Source organism: Amblyomma mixtum, chromosome 4 (assembly GCF_055824585.1).
Source record: "Amblyomma mixtum isolate Tamu chromosome 4, ASM5582458v1, whole genome shotgun sequence".
NCBI classification, from domain to species: Eukaryota; Metazoa; Arthropoda; class Arachnida; order Ixodida; family Ixodidae; genus Amblyomma; species Amblyomma mixtum.
The window spans coordinates 38677733-38700659 of NC_143015.1; the positions used below are offsets into that span (position 1 = coordinate 38677733).

Sequence of the window (22927 nt, forward strand, 5' to 3'; positions counted from 1 at the left end):
GGGGATCTCCATGTAAATTCTACGGAGAGCAGCGAGCCGCCGGCAGGAGAGGAAAAAATGAGTAACGGCAGGGGCTGGCTCACGAGCTAAAAATCGAACCTCTTCTTCTTGTTCTCCCGGACACGAGACCTCGCTCGTAGGTTTAGATATCCGTTTTTTTGGAAGCGGCTATGCTGAAATAGCATTGCAGATGATGATGACGGTTGGGCAATAATTAATCAACCGACAGAACAGAGGCTCAAAAGGAGCCTTAACACCAACCACTGGAAAACGTTCCTATGTTGTTGTCCTCGAAATAATGGCGCATACCCAATGCACGAGATTGGCCAAGACACAGGCGGCGACTGAGAGGTGCTCTAAACGTTAAAAAATAAATAAATGAAATTAAAAAATTATAAAGGCGATAATAAAAACAACATTAATAATAACAATACGTAAATAAATAAAAGGAATTCCGATTTGTTGATTGAAATAAACTAATCAAATACTGTCAGTTCGGTGACTGAAAGAGGGAACGGGGCGAAAGTTGCCAAAGTTACCAGGTCTGTACAAAAGGTTGTTGTTTAATATGAAAACGAAGACGTTTCGGCTTCCATATGGAAGCCTTGATCACTGCTAGGTTGGCCATACGACCGTCGTAGGGTGATGAAATCTAACGTTCGACGAAAACTCGTCTGGTCGGGAAGAAGATTCATGAAGTCAATAGAAGGAACGCCGACCAATAGGTTGTTGTTTAATATGAAAACGAAGACGTTTCGGCTTCCATACGGAAGCCTTGATCACTGCTTCCTTCCTTCCTTCCGTTCCTTCTATTGACTTCATGAATCTTCTTCCCGACCAGACGAGTTTTCGTCGAACGTTAGATTTCATCACCCTACGACGGTCGTATAGCAGTGATCAAGGCTTCTGTATGGAAGCCGAAACGTCTTCGTTTTCATATTAAACAACAACCTTTTGGTCGGCGTTCCTTCTATTGACTTCATGAACCTTCTTCCCGACCAGACGAGTTTTCGTCGAACGTTAGATTTCATTACCAGGTCTGTAGCGTGAAGGAACAGGTTTTCTAATGGATCATCACCATCATCATCAGCCTGACTACGCCCACTGCTGGGTAAAAGCCTCTCCCATGTCTGTCCAATTATCCTTGTACTTTGCCAGTTGTGGCCACCGTATGCCCGCACACTCCTCAGTCTCATCCACCCACCTAACTTTCTACCGCCTACTGCTACGCTTGCCTTCTCTTGGAATCCACTCCGTTACCGTTAAGGACCAGCGGTTACCTTGCCTTTGCATAACATGCCCTGTGCAAGTCCATTTCTTCCTCTTGATTTCAACCATAGGATGCCATTAACCGGCGTTTGTTCTCTCACTCACTCCGCCCGTTTCCGATCTCTCAACTTTAAGCCTAGCATTACCAGTGTCGCCAGCACAGTCATAAGCTGTAGACTGTAGCATTATCATCACCATTTATAGGCTCGCGCTGAGATTCCGAGCGGCGGCAGCCTCAAGAAGACACGCGGCGCGAGCTTCTGGGACACAGCCCTGATCTTGTCCGCAGGATTAGCGAGGGTGGAACGGCGCCATGCCGGAGATCCCGACGCCCAAACCCGGCGAGTCGACGCTCATTATCGACGTGAACCCGCTGCACAGAGTCCCGCTCGTGTTCCTCAACCTGCTCATGTTTGCCGTGAACTGCATGGTCGTCTTCGTATGCGTGAGTGAACACACACATGCCTTTGCGTCGCGAAACCACCGCCGAGGTGGCCTAGTGGCTTGAGCACCCACTTCGCATGCGAGAGTTGCGGAGTTCGAACCCAGTGCCGAAAGGTTTGGTTTGGTTTATTAGGGTTTAACGTCCCAAAGCGACTCAGACTCTGAGGGACGCCGTAGTGAAGGGCTCCGGAAATTTCGACTACTTGGGGCTCTTTAACGTGCACTGACATCGCACAGTACAGGGGCTTCTAGAATTTCGCCTCCGTCGAAATTCGCCCGCCGCGGCCGGGATCAAACCCCCGTCATTCGGGTCGGCAGCCGAGCGCCGTAACCACTGAGCCACCGCGGCGGGGCATCCCAGTGCCGATAGGTGCGCACAGATTTTTCCACTGGGTGCGTGCTTTTGCTTCGCGTAGAGCTCGGCTTCGGGGGAGGGGGGGGGGGGGGGAGGAGGTGTGATGCTTGCCAAACAAACTGCCTCCGTGGCAGGTGTCAGTTAAAATACTGACTTGTCGCCAGAGGTTGCTCGGGAACAACAACGTGGGTTTCACAAGCCCTAGCGGTGGCTGTGTTTGATAAAACCACCTGCTGAGGCAGGGGTGCATCGCTTAACCGCTACACCACTGGGCCAGAAGTGGTATGACTAGTCCCAGCCATCTACCAATGTAGAGAATGACCAATTCCGCATATAAAGTTATAACCCATTAACGCTACCGCGCCATACCCTTTACGTACACAGAACCTAAATGTCCCCTCCAAATTTTAACACGGAAACCACTATACGTCAAGATCTACAGTGCGAATCCCTGAGGGTAATCTACGCTGCTGTATTAACTTCCAAGCGGTGGTCACGGAGTCTTTCTCGGTCTGGCCATCACGATTTTTTTTCGAAGGATGGGGGAGTTTTGCACCCATTTTTCTCAGCGATACATGCGTCTTTTGTTGTCGGACAAACACCAAAATATGCAGAAAGAACCGCAGAAAACATATGTATAGGGAACCGAATTTCATAAAGTCGTTCTTAGTGTGCTTTTAAGCTAAATAACTGCCGACAAAAGAAAGACCACGGACGTGTGTACCGTCGCACGGAGTCGATCACACGTACCCTGTGTCGCAGGTGGTCTCCATTGTGGATCGTCGAGACGAGATCTCCTTCAGGAATCGCTCCCTGCTCGTCAGTTTCATGGTGAACATCGAGGTGACGGTGCTGTTCGTGTCGGGCGTGCTCCTCTTCATCAGCTTCATGGGCTTCATGGGGGCACTGCGCGAGAACGTGTACTTCCTCACCTGGTACATCCGGGGCATCCGCCTGCTGGTGATCTTCAACGGGCTCTTCATCGTTGGCGCCTTCCTCATCAACTTCTCCGGAAGCAGTGTAAGCGTATCTTCGTGCATCTCCGGGATGTCGTAACGGCTGCATTTCTGTTCAGAAAAAAAAAGCTAAAATTGGTTTTTGAGGGTAGGAATTGGCGCAGTAACTGATATATCTCGGTGGACACCGGAACCACGCCGTAAGGGAAGGAATAAAGCAGGGAATGAGAGAAGAAAGTAAGAATGAGGTGCAATAGTCGAGGCTTCCAGAAGAATTTCGACCACCTGGCGATTTTTAACGTGCACTTACATTGCGCAGCACACGTTTTTTTTTTGTTTTTGAGGAAACGAAACGGCGCAGTATCTGTCTCATACATTTCGGTGGACACCTGAGCTGCACCGTAAGGGAACAGAAGGTGGCAGTGGAGGAAAGAGGTGCCGTTGTGGTCGTCTCCGGAATAATCTCGGCCGCCTGGGAATCTTCAATGTGCCCTGACATCGCACAGCACACGGGCGCCTTTTGCGTTTCGCCTCTCTGGAAACCTGGCCGGCGCGGTCGGGGTCGCACCCAGGCAATCCGGCTCGATAGACGACCGCCTTAACCACTGAGTAACCGCGGTGAGCCAGTACACGGGCGCCCTTTACGATTTGCCCGCAATCATTCATAATCTGGTTATTAGTGAAGCGAAAGGAGTAGGAATCAATCTGACTGCTTTTTGCTCTCAGTCTTCGTACGACCTCTCTACCTTCTCGCGTCATCAACCCCAAGCCGACTATTCGGCGATGGACAACCGCGCCGCTTCGAGGAGATAGCGGGAGTGTTCTCGAGGTACTTTGGAACCGCGGGATATGAGTTGGACTACACGTCTGATCAGCTGGGGAGAGCTTGATAGAAGAACTTTTATTTGCCCGAAATGGTTAGTTGATGGTGTCGGTGGAGTCCTTAATTCAGGATCCCACTCAGTCTTGTTGCCTTCACTTACAAAAGTTTAGTCTATAGACTATGTATAGATTTCTGCCTATGAAGTCCATAGACTCTGTATAGACAAATCATAGAGAAGAGTTTATAGGCAGTGCAAATGCAACAGACAGTCTTTAGATAATCTACAGATTTATGGCCATACACTTTTAGAAAAATTTTGTTTATAGACAGTCTATCAACTTTCTATAGACTATTTTTGTAAGGGTTCTCTGGCCGAGTCACCAACTTGCTCTTCAACGCTCCGGGAGTCCCATCGAGGGCGCCTGTGGTAATCCCGGTCTCACAAGAAATGTCGCGAGCACTTATCCGAGATACGCCAGTGTGCACCCGTCTGAGGCTCTCGACGCGAGACGCAGGTGCCATGTGCATGACATCAATGGCACGTATAAATTTAAAAATGTTCTGCTGTTTTCGATATCTAATGAGACAGTTCAAGGAACTTCTGTCCAAAACACCGCCAGACGCACTGCCCTCGCCCTGGGCCTAGAACTGACAGCCGTACCTGTACTGTTCGTCGTCTTGTTCGAAGCGTCTCGCGGACTACGGATGAGACGTTGGCTCTGGCCAGGAGAACAGGGCTATGTTTCAGCCGGACTGGCGAGAAAGTCCTCACGCCATCCAGGAGGAATGAAGTCGTTGAGTGCTCTGCTTGCCAAGTACAACATTCACTTTTTAAAGCCTGAATAATGCAGGTGTCATTACAATGGGACCTTACATTGAGAGTTTACTGTTTTGACAGGTGTGTGCCTCATTGCTCCTGCAGAAGGTGGGGTCTTGCCATTCCGAAGATGTGACGTCCTTGAATGTTCAGCTCGCACAATACGGCAGTAACTTCGCAGAACTCACCTTACTGTCAATGTAAACTGAGTTTATTGTGCGGTGTTCTTAGCGTTGGTTGCGGCTGAGGCAGTGCGCAGCAGTATCACACTAGACTTTGTTGTGGCGGTACTGATCTTGAACAAGAGTCCGACGTAATGTCCCTACCCTTTCCTGCTTCCCCTGTTTCTCGGGCTACCCTGGGGTCTTCGCAGAGTGCGAGCAGCGTGTTCACCGTCGACCTGATCGTGAGCTACCGGGACAACCCTGACTATGCACGCCTCGTCGATTATGCCCAGGTGAACTGCGGCGCAAGCGCCACACTTTCCTCATGCGGCTCTCCTCAACGTTCTTTATCTGCTTTTACTTGTTGGCGTCTACTCCGAGACCTGTTACTCATGAGTTTTTACGGTTGCTCGGGTTTGTTTTCATCACTTTAGTTTTTGTTTCGCTTGCTGCACTTTTCTTTTCCCTTCGTTTTTTGAATGTCCTTGAATCCGCACTGACCATGTGCCGTAGACCGGTTTCATGTCATTGCCATCATGTCAAAGTTAATGCGCAACGACTCGGGTAACGTACTGACCGTCAAGTGTCCTTACTTCTTTGTCAGTTTTTACCGTGAGGTGTGCTGTTCTGTATACAGGGTGTTTCATCTAAGAATTTACACGATATTTAAAGAGAGGCTTTTTAAATTAGAAGAACGCTTTTTTTCGACATAGCATTGTCAGTGACGTAGCACATTAAAATGCAGCTAAGACTTGCTAACTAGTAACCTGGTTAATAGTTAGCTTTTTAACTCTTACTGCTAGGGTCCTTGATTACTCAGAGGAGTGTAGCCCACCATAAGTAATATCAATAACAATTTTTAGAATTTCGAAATGCGCTTACCCCCGGCGCTGTGGCACAACAAATTTTGGCTACATCGCGCCTAAATACATTCGCTTTCAAGAAGCCTGCACGCAAGGCAACTCCTCCGGTGCACATAACTCGCAGAAATAGCTGAAAATTGTTGGGCCACAGCGCCGAGGGCATCAGGATTTTCCGAAATTACAAACACTTATATGATTATTACTAAAATTGGGCTGGACGCCGCCAAATAATTAAGGAGCCTAACAGTAGTAGCTAAAAGTTAACTATTCCTCAATAATTAAGGAGCCTTGCATAATAGTTAAAAGCTAACTATTCATTGTTACTTAACCAACCAGAAGTTAGCAAGCCTTGGCGGTATTCTGATGTACTACACCACTGACATGCTTTGCCGAAAAAAGCGCTGACTCAAAAATCCTATTTTCAAAAACTGTGTAAAGTCTTAGGTGAAACACCATGCAATAAAGTTGATAGTTGGTTCTTGCGTGCGCGTTATCTCTCGTACTAGTCTTTTTTTTACTGGCCCTTCATTCTTCGCTTAACATGTGTCACCGACTTGCCCAAACGTTTGGGTGGTGGTGGTGAAAAAATTTGTTAGGAAGGGACAGAAGATATGTTTGTATCAGCCCGTAAGAAACCGATCCCTACAAGCACTAGGTGGAGGCCCCTAGTCTGGGACCCCAGTGGCGGTGGCCGCCACCCGGGCGCGCCCGACTAAGGCTTCTTGGGCCTGTGAGTCGTGGCAGCCGAGCAGGGTCGCCTCCTAGACCTCCTGGGTTGGGTTGGGGATGGGGGCAATAGCCGGGTTGGAGGGGCAGGCCCACACCATGCGATAGGTGTCCGAAGACACCGCTCTAGAGTCCGGGCAGCTAACGTTAAAGGAGCGGTCAAAATGTTTTTGTGCTGCCGGGCACAGCATTGTATTGGTGAGAAGGCAGAGAAGGAGCCGCTCGTCCGCCTTCCTGAGGCCTTTCCATGGGCGAGGGTAAATGCGACGACTGTCTTGATAGTAGGTTGTAACATCTTTGAAGGCACAGACCGGATTGAAATCAGATTCCTGATCAGGTGAGCAGGAGAAAGCAGCCAGCTGAGAGAGCGCGCGAGCGGCTGCGTCTGCTGCCTCGTTTCCTGCCAGCCCCTGCTGAGCAGTGGCCCATATAAGGTAACGGTGTGCGGGGTCCATATCCCGTATCCACTTTTGGTAGATTCGATAGGCCAGGAAGGGAGTGCAGCCTTGTTCTACGTTCCGACAGGCCCCTCGCGAGTCGGTGATTATGTATTTTGAATCGGAATGTGAGGCCACGAGAGCAATAGCGGCCTCTTCTGCTTGTGTTGCACTGCGGGCCCTGAAGGTGAGGCCGTTAACTGTGTTGCTGTTGTGAACTACCGCGGCCGTGTACCATCCCCCGTCGTGAGGGCCGGAGGCGTCAACGTAGTATACACCTGTTTTGTGGCCATAATGTCGGCCTAGGGCTTTGCACGTGCAAGGCGCCGACCAGTATGGTCTTCGTATGACATGTGTGCTGGAAGAGGTCGCACATAGAGGGCCCGTCTCCAACGTTCTGGGAAGTGAAACCTGTCTTCCATGGGAGTGGTGTATTGGATATGAAGTCGAGCATGAAGGCGGCGGCCCGACTCCCTTTGCTACAAGCGCGTGTACCGGTTTGTAAGGTTCGCCTTCTGGAGCTCCCGGAAAGTATTCACCACCGCAAAGGCCGTAAGCTGGCTTTTTGAAACGGTGATGTGGAGGTCAAGGACACGCTTAATAATTTTGTGAAGGATGACGTGAAGGGCTTCCTCCTCTTATTTCCGTAGGTAGAGATAAGGAGTAGGATAAGGAGTAGGATAAGGAGGAGATAAGGAGGTTTTGCAGGCGTTTGCCAGCCGCAAGGCATCGTTACTTCGTAACGCCCCGAGTTTGTTACAAACCTTTGCGTTTCTTATCACATCATTACAGACGAATTGAAAGTTTTCTCCCATGTCCCTTTAATGCCTGAGAGAACTTCTTTTCTTCACCAAAGTACTTAAATAGGCTTTTTGTCGTATAATTTCACTCAGCATCCGCGACTCCGCCATCGCGAATACGAAGGGCCAATTTGTAGATATCTGTCATTGCTGATCTCACCGATCGCAGCGACTCATCTGTTGGAAATCGCCGTTTGAACAAAAATTGGAAATTGGTTTTTAACGAAAGGAAATAGTGCAGTATCTGTCTACATCTCGATGGACGCCTGAACCACGCCGTAAGAAGGTATAAAGGAGGGAGTGAGAGAAGAAAGAAAGAGGTGCCGTAGTGGAGGGCTCCGGATGAAACATAGTTATTGCGGGAAGGAAATGACGCAATAACTGTCTCACTTTTCTCGGTGGACACGCGAACACCGTAAAAGAAGGGACAAAGAGGGAGTGAAAGAAGAAAGAGGTGCCGTAGTGGAGAGCTCCGGATGAATATCGACCACCTGGGTATCTTTAACGTGCACTGGAACCACACACCACACAGGCGCCTTTTGGCAACACGGTGACCATTAGGCGGAAGAAAGGAAACACTGCAGTCCAGTTTGGCAGTCTTAAAATTGCGGTCTTTGTGGCGGTGGTCTTAAAATTGCTGTTGACTGCGAACAGAATGACTGTGGTCGTATCTGTGGGGATGATGGCGACGAGACCTGTGATAGCAGCGACGATGATGATTCTGGTTGTTTGGTTGTTGAAGTTGGCGATGGTCAGTATTATAATTTGGATACTGGTACAGGACGATACCGATGGTGATGTTGATGTACGTACGGTGCAGGCTTCCTTTAAGTGTTGCGGCGTGACGAAAGAGCGCTATCGCGACTGGGACTACAACATCTACTTCAACTGCTCCAAGTACAACCCGAGCACGGAGCGGTGCTCAGTTCCGGCCTCGTGCTGCAAGCCGCAGGAAGGGGAACAGCTCGATTTTGAGACTAGGCTCAAGCACCGCTTCTGCGGTCGTGGTGTCCTCAGTGTTAGCGAGCAGGAGGCCTGGAAGAAGGTACGCCCTCTCACCACCAAATAATAGCGCGAGATCTCTCGGAGACGCATAAGACTACAGTACCACTTTCTGTAAAGAAAGTCCTGAATTCCAAGTCTAGAATAGAGAAAGCAGGCCTGACGGAACCACTTATTTCTCGAAACGAATGGTTAGTCAGAGAGGAGACGTACTGTGCCTGTTGGACCTACGGAGTATGCTTATCGCGACACCGTAAAATTCACTCATTGATAACAATTGGCATAGTTGTCTTCATCCTGAACGGTGAAGCTTAACATGAAGGCTCCTTCATTTTAAGGGATACAAGTACGAAGGCATCTTGAGAATACAAATCTCCCACCCCGCGTTGCGTTCTATTCCAGAAAATTTTCTTTTTTCGTAGAATTTGAGGGATGAAATTTGGCGAAAGAATTTGTACTGTTTCATATAATTTTAGAATTTTAAACTGCGTAGTTTTTTTCACATTGAGTTTTCAAAGTGGTGGAGGGAAAAAGAGCCTGAAATAGACAATTTGCCTTTGCGTGTATGTTCAGAAGCTGAGGCCAGCAGAGAGGCGTGGAAACAAATCCTTTTGTTTCTCGGCTTCTATACACTTACTTCAAGAATACTGCAATATCAACGAACCAAAATATCAGCTATATTTTTAAAAGCAAGAGGTTAAATTGAGTACTATAGATTGTGGTAAACCACTATTGCTACTAAGAAAGTCTCCATTGCTCCTAGGACAGTCTTGAGAGCAATGCACAGGGGGAACGCAGCTGCTGAGGATCAGGTAACAGCAGATTTCTTGAAGGACAAAGGGGAGACAGTTAGAAAAACTGGCCGGCCTGCATACACAATGCCTTGTGACCTCGATTGTACCAGAAGCTTGGAAGAACAGTAAAATTACCTTAATTCATAAGAAAGGAGACTTCAAGGACTTGAAAAATTAGGCTGACTAGCTTACTGTGCTTTCCCTACGAGTTATTTACTAAGGTAATCGCTAATAGAGTCAGGGCAACCTTAGACTTCTATCAACCAAACCATAAGGCAGGCTTTCGTAAAGGTACTCTACGATAGACCACATTCCCGCTATTAATCAGGTGGTAGAGAAATGCGCAGTATATAAAAAAAACATATATATATAGCCTTCATTGATTACGAGAAAGCATTTCACTCAGCGGGAACCTCAGCTGACTGCAGGAATTGCGGAATCAGGGTGTACTAGAGCAAAAGCACTACTCCACTACTGCTACAAATTGAGAAAAAGCACTAGAGTATTACCGCTAAAAACAGAGCAAAAGCGACACCGCACTACCTATACTAATATAGAGTGTGTGTATTAACTTCCTGGGTAGGAGATGGCAGCTTGACTCCCTTCCTTTTTGTCGACTGGTGCAGATCTATACACGGAACTGCGTGGACTCCATGGTCACCTACCTGCGCTCCAACACTATCGCCATGGCCGTCGTGGGCATAGTGCTTAGCCTGTCGCTGAATGTGCTGCGCAAGATGGCCGCCAGGGTGCACGACGAGGTGATCTCGCTGACGCGCCTCTACGACCGCTACTACCGGCGCATGGCGAGCGGCTGTCGGCCGTCGCTAGCGCGCCGAGAGGCCCTGGATGAGGTGGCCGCAGCTAGAAGCCGCCTCGTCACCAGGGAGGCCAAGCCGGGGTGAGTACGTGAGGCGAAGCTTTCGAGACGCCTCAGTCGTTCTCATATGTGAAGATCAAAATAGGAGTGGAGGAGTGAAGTAGGGCGGACTTTACCCTTCCATCATAATCAGCAGATGCGAGATTGACTATTGTTTAAAGAAAAGCATATTCCTTTTATCACCAGCCACAGTGGTGGCTCAGTTGTTATGGCGCTGGGCTTCTAACCAGAAAGTCGTGGGTTCGATCCCGCCCACGGTGGTCGCTTTTCGATGGAGGTAAAATGCTAGAAGCCCGTGTGCTGCGTGATGTCTGTGCACGTTAAAGAACCACAGGTGGTCAAAATTATCCACATCCCTCCGCTACGGCATCCCTGACAGCCTTTGTCTTTTTGGGACGTTTATCACCATAAACCCTTTCAACACCAATACTTTCAACCCGTGATGCGTCAGCTTCAGTCACCCCCTGCCCCGGAAAATTTCCTAATCTCCCTTTCTCACGCTCTTTCTTTCTTCGTACTATATATTTTTCTATTTGGATTCAACTCGTCTACGATCACGAATCAGGGGTAGTTGTTTCTCTACGTTACATCTCTCAGTTTGGTGTCGTGGTCGGAACATTTCAGTGCTTGCCTCTTCTCAAAGGCAAGTGTACGCAAGTGAATATCAGAAAAAGTACACAGTTGGTAAAACACCGCAGATATTACTCATTTATATTTATTTATACAAATACCTCACAGGTTCCACACTTGGAACATTGTGTGAGGGGAGGGGTTACAATATTTAGCAGACAAAAGATGGTACAAAGTGGAAAGAACAAAAGTAAACAATATTAAATACTTTGGACTGCAAACAATTATTACACCGTACTTAAAAAAAACCGTAATATATTGACACAGAGGAAAACAACAGCAAACAAATAGCGGCACTGCATGGATTTGACAACACATACGAACACAATTTATGTACAATATCATGGATGCATGAAGGTGGTCAATTCGTTTTTGAAGATTAATGGGTCACGTATGGTAGCAATGTGATCCGGAAGGCCATTCCAACACTTGATAGCACGTGGCAAAGCAGAAGAATTAAACGCGAGTGTTCGGCCGAATAGACGTTGGAAGCTAAGATTATTATGTAGGCGACGTGAAGTGCGCATTGGGCGTGTAAGTGGCAGTGTGGACGCGTGACGACTGTATATTAGTTTCTGTAGTAAGCAAAGAAGTGCGATATCCCTACGTGTCTGTAAACTTGTTAGCGACAAAGTTAACTTGATACTTGTTACGCTTGAATGACGGTTGTAGTCGTGAGAAATAAAACGCGCTGCACGGTTCTGAATTGCTTCGAGTGAATGAATTAAATAAGCCTGATGTGGTGACCAGATGGCTGATGCATATTCTAGTTGGGGACGGACAAATGTTAAGTATGCTAGCTTGCGGGTAGAAACAGGTGCGCTATGAAGATTTCTTTTCAGGTAGCCAAGCGTGCGCGATGCTTTGGCAGTTATGCATTGAATATGTTCCGCCCAAGAAAGATTAGAAGTCAGATAAACGCCAAGGTATTTATAGGAAGACGTGCGGGATAGTGTGACACTGTTAAGGGAATAAGTGAATAGCGAGTTTGAATGCTTCCGGCTAACTGTCATGATTTTACATTTGTCAGTATTAAGTGTCATTTGCCATGATGTGCACCAGTTAGTTACACATTCAAGGTCCTGCTGAAGAATTGCATGGTCAGTGGTTGAGCGGATTTGGCGATAAATTATGCAGTCATCGGCGAACAGTCGGACTGATGATGTAAGATGCGATGGCAGGTCATTTATGAAAATTGAAAATAATAAGGGACCGAGAACACTTCCCTGAGGGACGCCAGAAGTGACGTCACTAAGGGGTGATGAAAAGTTGTTTGTTACCGTGAACTGCTTACGAAAAGATATGAAGTTCCGGATCCAGGAGACAGTTAGCGAGTCTAAATTAAGCGACGATATTTTAGCTATAAGGCGACAATGGGCAACACGGTCAAACGCTCTGGAAAAGTCAATGAATATGCAGTCAGTCTGGTAGTTTTCATCCATGTTCCTAAATAAATCACTGGTAAGTTCAATTAGTTGTGTATCACAGGAAAACCCTTTTCTGAATCCGCGCTGGCGTGGGAAAAAGAAATCATTGTTCTCGAGATGGCGCGCGACGTTAGATGCAACGATATGTTCAAGTAACTTACATGGAATACTCGTTAGTGATATGGGGCGGTAGTTACTGTGTTTTTGTCGCCAGATTTGTAAACAGGGATTATTTTGCCAATCTTCCAGTCATAAGGAATTTCGCCGGTTGCTAAAGATTGCCTGAAAATATGACACAGAATGATACTAGAGGGATGCATGGTGTGTTTGAGAATTTTTGTATTTATTCCGTCTACCCCTGAGGAAGTTAATACCTTAAGACTGTTAGAGATGCTACGCCTTCTGCTGTTATATCTATTGTAGTCATGAATGGGTAATTGAGCTCTTGGGGTTGAGGTAGGTTGGAATAGTCTTCGGTAGTGAATACTGATTTGAAGTAGTCATTAAACGTGACTGGACAGTTCTCTTGGGGTATTGGACGTTTGTTTTCATCAAGCAATGAAATGGTGTCCGACGTGCGTGACGGGGAAATTGTTTTCCAAAATTTTGCGGGGTTATTTTTTATGAGCGATTGAAGGTCCTGTGATAAAAATTTATGTTTGGCCTTCCGCATGGCATGGCAGTATGATGCTTCACACAGTCTGTGCTCAGCATGCGCAGAATCAGTGCGCAATCGTTTCGCGGCTCTGAAAAGACGTTTTTTCTTGTTTTTCAATGCTCGTAAGGAATTGTTGTACCAAGGTTTAGATATGTTGACCCGTAATGTTATTCTCGGAATGTGTTTGCGCACCAGTTTCGCTATTTTTTCTTTGAACAAAGTCCAGTTTTCGTTAACAGACCGGGATGAAAAATCACGCACAAAAATTTCGGAGAAATGCTCGAGACAACGATTAATAGCGTCAAAGTCAGCCTTCCTGTAATTTAGAATCTGTTTTGGTTGGGTGTGGCGTGAGTAATAAGGGGCATTAATCAATAACTCAAGAAGCTGATGATCACTGAACCCGTCATTATAAGATATATCACTAACCCTCTCTGGAGCAGATGATAAAATAAGGTCTAAAATATTAGCATCGCGTGTTGGAGCATTGACTAGTTGAACAAAAGAAAAGTCGAGTGTTAGCTGCATGAACTCATTAGAGGCAGATGAATGTGAACATAGGTTCAGCCAATCAATGTCTGGGTAATTAAAATCCCCGAACAAGAAAATGTCAGATTTAGGAAATCTGGTTCGAATAGCCGTGATATTGTCACGTTGTAGTGACGGCAGTCCAGCGTTCAGGAAGACAGCAACAAAGACTTTCAAACGAAGCTCTTTATTTGGGCTGACTTGCGCCCTCAAAAGAACTGAATCACTCGGCGGCGGCGTAAGCAACAGGCGTGCTCGGCGGTCTTCGAACTACGAATGTCCGCCGCTCGCGGCATCGCTCAATTTAAAGCCGGCAAGGAAACTTCCAGATAACAGGTCAAGATCATCTACGGTAATCTGGAAAAACCTAGATGCAGCCTTTCATGGCTGCGAACAATCGAGATTAGTCTGGTCGCTTCTCGCGCCACGAACAAAAGTGATAACGACCCTTTCCTGCTGCCTTGAGCGTGAACGAACAAACACTGCAATGATACGTGGCAATATTGTCATGTAGGTCAGCGACAAACGTGGCAGGGGAGTCCGGGGGCCTGTAGCAGATGCCTAAGACAGTGTTACCGAGGCGGGATGTTATTGCCACCCATATGATTTCCAGTTCACATGGAATATCCACAAGGAAAGACAAAATGTTATTATTAACTGCAATTAATACTCCGCCGCCCCTTTTGCTTATTCTATCTTTTCGGTAAATTTGAAATTCGTTGCTATCAGGCAGAAGTTCCTCGTCAGCGATATCTGGACGCAACCACGTTTCCGTTAAAAGTAGTATATTACGGTTGCTATTATCAAGATATGAGCAGAGTTCGGTGCGTTTAGGAAGAAGGCTGCGTATGTTAGTGAATGTCAAATGGAGAGGTGGGCTTGGAATGCTATATATAGGCGACTGGATCGTATTTTTGGTAACACGTGCATTGCTTCGGCATCTTAGCTATCGTGAGACTTCTATTACTTGGTCAGTGTCAGAGTCGTACATGTAAACTGAATCACCCATGCGCAGTTTGTCTACGCTGAGCTTGTAGGCCGTTTTTTTAGATTTGGCAAATTCCAAGAGCTTTTTCCTGGCGAGCCGCGTTTGTAGTGAAAAGTCCTCACGCAATGCATAATCGGTGTCTTTAAACTTCTTTCCGTTTTCGAGAATAAGTTGTTTATCCTTAAAATATGCAAGTTTTACTATGATTGGCCTGCATTTATCAGTCTGAAACTGCCCTAGACGATGCGATCTTTCAATTTGTGTAGATTGAAGATTAACCCCTAGTTTTCGGAACAGAGATTTATAACTTTATTTTCTGCTGTCGACCATGTTTCAGACATCTCGTCCGGAATGCCAAAAAACAGCAGATTGGATCGCCTAAGTCTGTTTTCCGCGTCTTCACATCTCGATTCGATTTTTCGAAGCTGTGCGCCAATAGTACCTGACATATTCGGTCCGGACTCGGATGCTGCCGAAACCTGCTCAATCTTACGTTCCGCCATATCAACTTCGACTGTGCGAATCCTTTCAGATAGTTGCTTCAGCTCGACGTCAACACAGGCACGCCAGTGCTTAAGCGCAGTCAATTCGCTCCGAATGTCGTTTTGACCTAATTCTATTCTTTGTACCGTAGCGAGCACAGTTGACAGTACATCCTCGTTTCCGGGGTTGGGACCAGGGTTTGTCTCCACGTCGCCGCAGAGCATCAAGAGCAGGTTACTAACGCCGTGAGCGGCTTTGCCGTCAAGCAATCCTAACACATCACACAACACTTTAGGGCACGACACCGCAAAGAAACAACGATTGCTGGTTCTAACGCAACGGCAAGCGTTTAGGTAACTGACCTGGAAGAAGAGGCGAGTTGAGTGCACCATTCTGAATGCGGTGTCGTGCCCCGCAGGGGCGGCTGCTGGAGGCTGCTTATATTCCCGGTGGTCATCGCTGATAGTGGTGGAATGCGCTCGTTGTTGCCAGATTAGCCGCTGGTGATCAGTCGTAACTGGCTGCTGCGTCCAATCCTCGGGCCATTGCGTCGAAGTCAAGGCACAGGCTCGCAGGGAGGCCGTGTCAGGCGTCGCAGCAAGTATTCCGAGTACAAGGCCAGCCTGGAAGAAGAGGCGAGTTGAGTGCACCATTCTGAATGCGGTGTCGTGCCCCCTTTCGGTGTCGTGCCCCCTTTGAGACGCATAAGACTCATCATCAGTCTCATCGCAGTCATCATCAGCAGGTGCATTACCCAAGCTACGGCTACGTCCCCTGTGGGTTCAAGGCCGTTCCAATCTATCTTGCACTGGCTCAGGCGGTCGTCAGCCGCGGCTGTGCTTACCCATGGGGTTTCCTAATATTATCTCCTTATTTGACTCTCCGCCCTTCCCCGATAAGTTTCCTCCCTTCCGAACCTGTTCTGCTAGCCTAAGAGATCAGCCTTTATCTCTTCACCGAATAGTATTTTCATTTTAGCTCTTCCCACCGGCACCGCTCCCCACTCTCGACCGCTCCCCACTGGTCCACTCCCCAATCTAAGGGGAACACCTTGAGACGGAATGAAAAATGTCCAGTAATCACTGCAAGTCTTGAAACGAGGTGCATGCTGTGGACTCTATTCTCCCCGAAGTCAGGAGGTTTACCGGGTGGGATGTGGGCATTCATGCTGCTTTACTTCCTTTTTGCCGATTCCTTAATTATTACGCGACAGCGTGTGCAGCTCGTTCGGTCCACAAGCGGTCAGCGTAGTAGTAGTCAGCACCGCGTGTCAGAAATAATCGGGAGCTGCGTAAACAAAACCGTATCATGGTAATTTGTGCTTATAGTTATTGATTGATTGGCGTTTGATAGGCGATAACGAGTTAGTGAAATCATTCAAAGAAATTTATTAAACAGACAAATAAAAAAATTGGAAAATGGAAGTTCAAAGGTTATCAAAAAGCTCAGAATGATAAGCCAATGCTAGATGATGGTAGTTAAGAAAATTTAGAGTATGTGAATGATCATTTAATTGTCACAATAAAAATGAAAAATGCGTTCATTTAGGCAACCACCATCTGCAACACGCTGTCGCATTTCACTCTTATGTGTCCTTCAATTTCCCGTATTTTTGCATTGTAATGATGAGCAAGGTGAACCTCAAAAGGATTTTCTTTTGCGACCACTGCGTAATTCATAGTCCAATTTATTCTCACAACTGTTTCATTGCTAAACAAAGCGCAGGTGCTATTTTTCAAGGGTAGTGCTACTGGTGTAGCATCCTAGGCCTACATTTTTACTGCTTTCAGGGTACCATTACCCGAACACTGCACTGTGAGCTTTGACAAGCGCTGCATTTCTAGCGAAATCTCAGTACATGGGAGGCCATGTATTTCGCCTGCATCTATTGTCGTTAGTTCCCAACCGACGACCTCGCACTCATCGGATGCAGAGCAACACAGCCGCTGAGCGTTCAGAATAGGAGGCGATCAGAAAACAAAAACAGAAAAACGCTCAGGGAGCGTATGAGTGTCGAGCGTTAGCAGTTTCGAACGAATATTGCGTCATTAGCGATATTTATTTATTTTATTTATTTATTCATACTGTTAACCCTCTCATGAGGGTTATTACAGGGAGGGAAACATATACAGACACAAGTGCAATTCTCTTCGCTAAAAAAAGAAACACTCAAATGCACAGAATTACAGATTTGCACAGCAATCTTCCAGGAACGCGTTCACACCTGTCACAAATTTGTCTACATCTGTTTGGTCCACAACGTCACTCGGTAGTTGATTCCAAATAGGGGTGTGCGAATATTCGAAATTTTCGAATATAATTCGAATATTAGATTTTTGCTATTCGTATTCGATTCGAAATCTAAGTATTCGTGTTGTTTCGAGTATTCGATCGCATGCGAACATTCGTATTTAGCCGAATATTTTATTGCGAGCACCGGCGTACACACTGATCTTCACTAGTTGGCTGGATGCCGCATTCCCGCCCGCTTTCCGAGACGAGCGCGAGTGAAGCCACCGGAAGTTGGACGGCTTGTCCCGGAAGTCTGGTGTCTGCTGTGTATTTCAATGCAAAAAGTCGCGTCTTTCGCCCTTTCGTTGTCAGTTTTTTGCGTTGTTCTCGTGTAATGTCTGCTGTTATATGAAAGGAACAAGCAAGCTGAACGCGAGAAATGTGAGCATTGTGTGCAGAACCCTGTAATTTCAGAGAAACCGAAAAAAGCACGCATGCAGGTCTCACCCCGCAGCGGCAAAGGGGTACGTGCATTAAACACTATATTCTTGCCTGGTTCTTGCCTTCCGAGAGTGAAGGAGAAGTAGTGGAATGACGATGAGGCTAGGTCATCTTAATACCGAATTTTCGTGCAGCAAAGAAAAGGCACAGCGCGAGAGGAACGACTGACAAGAAAGACGAATGCTGCAGCGCGCGTGAGAAGTGCTGTTAGAAGTCAACTGCACCAAGCACCACGAATTAAAGCCAATTTAGGCTTAACTTGCTACAATACGGAACAGTACATGACACGCTTCGTCGAAAAAGCAGTACCGTACCTTTTGGAGGCGCTAACGTGGACCAAGCGAACACCTTCGACACCTCACCAGATAGTAACCTAGCCCTCGCTCTGGTTCGGTCTACACATAATTCGGTAAGATGGCCGCTGCAAAGTCAGATGCCTGGTGAATGTTTCCACCTATTCTTTCTCATATTTATCCCCCATTGATAGCATAACTTGGGCTTGAGCGTGGGAACAAGCATCACAGTACAGAGCAGAGTTGGCAAAGCTAGGCAAACGAGACGACACCGAGCCGAGTAGACGAGGCTCCAAACTTGCTGTGTGTAGCGACGTCCTGTCGTCTGCTAGTGTCGTCCCATTGCGATGCAATGGACCCTTATTTTTGAAACGTCTTTCCCGAAGGCTGCGCTGGTCTCCTCGCTCAGTTGACGGCGCAACAGGTAGGCATTGTTATGTAAAAAGACGAGAACGACGAAAAGACGAAATGCTAAGTGGGAAAACAAAACTGGAACTGAAAAACCGTGCTGAGGTCCGATTTCATGCACTGCCAAAGGCTGACTTCCGGGACAAGACCACTTACTTCCGGTGGCTTCACTTTCGGGCGCCCGATGCGGCATCCAGCTCCCCTAGTGGATATCAGTGGGCGTACATTTCGGTGCGCAAGTCCAATCGACATAGACATAACAACATGGCGACATCCAGAGCCATGCTATAGTGCCTAGAATATACTGGTATATTCTAGGCACTATAGCCATGCGTAATGTTGGGACATGCCGTAGCTGACTGTGCTTGTGAGCTTCTTTGTGGCTATACCTGCGAAGCTGGTATAGTCAAAGCTGTGAACGAAGTGTCTCGCAATATCTGCCACTTCAGTGCCTAGTGAGAGGGAATTACCTGTCTCTGGAGAAGTCGTTTCAGCTAGAAGGGAACTACTCCTGCTTGACCATGTGGAGCAGCTGTTTTTCCTTCACAACGACCTTTAATGTTCATCCCAGCAACGCACTTTTGCGCTGATGGCATGCTAGATTCTATCAGTGCTGTGTACTAGCCATTTTCTCTGAAAATTCCACTCTTCTAAGAATAATGTTCTAGACCTAGATACTTTCTGTGCAGCCACACACACACCTTTTGTGTTCATTTACTTATTGATAGTTGAGCTGTGATGTTCTTGGGTGCTCAAATAAATGTTTTGAAGTGGTTAAATGCGTCTTTCCTTCACTATTCGATATTCGATTCGATATTCGGAACTAAGCATTCGTATTCGATTCGTATTCGAAAAATTTGATATTCGCACACCCCTAATTCCAAATTTCTACAGCATCGGGAAAAAAGGAGTAGCGATAGACATCAGTACGTGTAATAATAGGCTGTAATACCTTACTGTGATTTTTCCGAGGGCAACGCTTCAGGGGAGGTGTAACATAGTGATGTTTATTAACTTTGACTTTATCATTCATTATCAGAAAAAAAGTTTGTTTCTGCTTTGTTCTTCTTACTTCAAGTGATTCTAACTGACACTCTTTTAGCATTGCTGTGACTGAATCAGTGCGGCGGTATTTAGAGCATATAAAACGTGCTCACATCCTTTGCAATCTTTCCAGTTTCCGTTTTAAACCCTTTTGATGAGGACTCCACACTGCACTTGCGTACTCTATGATTGGCCGCACGAATGTCTTGTACGCAATCAATTTAATTTCTCTAGTCGCATTCGGCAACTTCCTCCTCAGGAAACAGAGCTTCTGGTAGGCTTTTAAATAGACATTTTCAATATGGGTGCGCCAGTCAAGATTATTTGTTAATGTCACTCCCAAGTACTTGAGACACTTTACTTGAACTAAGGAATTTTCACCGATATTGTATCGAAACATCATAACATTCTGCTTCCTTGTTACTTGCATGTAATTAGATTTTTGGTAGTTTATTTCCATACCCCATTTCAGGCACCACGAGTTTAACGACTGAAGACACCTGTTTATGTTCATCTGATCTGCCGGGGAAGCCACAGGAGAGTAAATTAAGCAATCATCGGCAAAAAGTTTCATTCTGACAGGCGATTCGACGATAGCAGAAATATCATTTATATACAATAAAAACAAAAGCGGACCTAAAACGGAGCCCTGTGGCACCCCCGACAGAACTTGACGCCTATTCGATACTGCACTTTCTATTTTGACGACTTGACAGCGGTTACTTAGATAGGCCTGAATCCATAGTACTATATTTTCAGCGATTCCTAATCTGCGTAGTTTAAAAAGAAGCTTATGATGAGGAACTTTATCGAAAGCCTTCGAGAAGTCTACACAGACCACATCTACCTGCTGACGTTCATCTATAGCCTTGCAAAAGTCGTTCACTGTTTCAATTAACTGCGTCACTGTCGAAAGGCCGGTCCGAAAACCATGCTGAAATGCACACAATAGGTCATTTATTTCCAAAAAATGAAGGATGTGTTTAGCTATTATGTGTTCAAAAACCTTGCAACATACGGAAGTGAGTGAAACTGGCCTGTAGTTTTTTAGAAGAAGTCGATTACCGCCTTTAAATACCGGAACTACTATTGCGCTGCGCCAGTCACGAGGTAAAGAATGATCCCGCAATGACTTTTCAAATAAAATTTGCAAATAATATGATAACCACTCAGCATACCGTTTAAGGAATTCCGTCGGTATTTCATCGGGACCGCTCGATTTCTTCGGGTCCAGAGACAGCAGCTGCTGACAGATGCCCTCCCTATTGATGCGAATCTCGTGCATTGAGTATGGCATATATTCGCTATATGCGGTAGAATTTTTTCGCTATAGCCAGATATGTACTTTTTTGAAGCCAACGTGTACAAAGCTAGAAGACAAATCGCTTGACACCACTTGGAATGTCCTACGTCAATTAGTTTGGCCGTAATGGAAGGAACGAGCTGTATACGCTGTCGCGTATAAAATCTCGTTCGGTAAAAGATGGTGCCATCTGTGCAGGTCTAGAAGCGCGCTGATTTCTCCCGCTAATACTATTTGCGTCCGCCGACGCTACGCAGGGCCCAGTACCCGGCTAACAGGCAGTCTTCGGAGGCTACGTGGAGGCCGTCGCCCGACTACGACCACATGGTCGGGCGGCCATCCATTGACGCCGGGCCTCCGCCGGACAAAAGTCCTCCAAGTCCTTCAAAGTCCGCAGCTGCCCCCAACGCCGGCGGTCAACAGAAACCGGCTCCTGGGCCAACTGCTCCGTAGCCTGGCTATACAGCCTGGCCCTCGCTCCGCTAACACTAGCGAAGCATACTTGTGGGCTTCGCTGGCACCATCCAGCATTTTAAAAGGAAGCACAGTTTTCGAAGCCAACAAAGAGGCTGAGATATTCAACGCGAGAATAATGATCGCGCAGAAAATTAAAAAATCGTCTCTGAAGGACCAGAGCTCGAAACGTGTCCGTGTATGCACAAATAAAAGAAGAGCAGAAGAAAACATGCTTTGTGACAACGAGCCCAAGCAACAGTTCCCCAGCATAACCGGATGCTTTTAAGCCGAAATCTCTTTAGACCGACTTCTCGAAAGGATTTTAGAAATTTGCGCACTTGAACGGGGAAATGCAGCATGTCAAGGAATTCCAGGATAAAAGGATGAGTGATATTGTCGTACGCCTCTTCAACGTCCGTGGCGAACACGGTACGTACGATCCAGAAATAAGGTTCCCATCAATTTTAGAAATACACAAATTTGTTTATTCTCATAGAAATTTGCATCATTGGAATGAATAAACTTTATATTCTACGTATTCGCCATCTTTTCCTACGTCTTTTTTTAGAAGGTGCTCCAATTTCTGTATCCCAGTGTCGTAAACTCCGCCGCCAACCAGTTGAGGAAGCGTTTGACCCCTTCCATCGCCGCCCCGGAACCGTTGGCCACTCAAATGTTCCTTTAACTTGGGGAACAAGTGACAACCGCTACGCGCGAAGTCTGGACTGTACGGTGTGGGGGGCATGACAGTCCACCCAAAGTTTGTCAAAAGTTCCTGGGTTCGACGGGAGACGTGAGTTCGGGCGTTGTCGTGAAGCAGCATTACACCGGCTGCCATTCGTCCTCGCCTCGGTTCTGGATAGCTCCCCTAAGTTTTCTTAGTGTTGCACAATAACTGAGTTGGTTGTTGTCCCACGTTCCATGAAATCGATCAGCAGTATCCCCTTACAGTCCCCCCCCCCCCCCCAAAAAAAAAAAAAAAAAAAAGAAACTCTCCAAGGAGTTTGAACTTCTTTGAGACTGGTGACCCTGGGTGACGCCACTGTTTGGATTTTTGTTTCCTTTCGGGAGTTAAATGAAACACCCACGTTTCACCTCCCGTAAGAATGGAGTCAAACAATCCTTTCTTGTCTTCTTGGCACTTTTGAAGAAACTGATGACCACAGTCAAGGCGTTTCTCCTTGTGGTCTGATGTCAATGGCCCGATACCCATCGAGCAGAGCACTTATGCTTCCCCAATTTTTAAGTCAAAGCTCTTTCCACTAACCATAAGAACTCCCAGGAATCTGAGCAACAAGTTCACGGACGGTGATCCTCCTGTTTTGAAAAAATTCGCGTTGGACCAACTCAACAACCCCCTCCGAAACTAGCGGTGTTCCACTCCATTCTTCATCGTGGTCTTCCTTCCGACCGGCACTAAACTCCCTGCAGCACTTTTGGACGTGTTGAGCGTACATGCACTTCGACCACCTGGGGTTCTTTAACGTGCACTGACATCGCACAGTACATGGGCCTCTAGAATTTCTCCTCCAAAGAAATTCTAGCCGCCGCGGCCGGGATCGAACCCGCGTCTTTCGGGTCAGCAGCGGAGCACCATAACCACTGAGCCACCGCGGCGGCATATCCGGAGCCCTTCACTACGGCGT

General features: G+C 46.8%; 1 protein-coding gene across 1 annotated transcript; it reads left to right on the forward strand.

Moving 5' to 3' along the window:
* Nucleotides 1–1696: 1696 nt before the first annotated feature.
* LOC149346272 (tetraspanin-33-like) lies at nucleotides 1697–21278 on the forward strand. The gene is made up of 6 exons (XM_089585370.1): nucleotides 1697–1714; nucleotides 2831–3088; nucleotides 5038–5121; nucleotides 8475–8699; nucleotides 10077–10351; nucleotides 21083–21278. Exons 1-6 carry the CDS (start codon nucleotides 1697–1699, stop codon nucleotides 21276–21278), a joined length of 1056 nt encoding a protein of 351 aa, XP_089441496.1.
* The last annotated feature ends 1649 nt before the right edge of the window (nucleotides 21279–22927 follow it).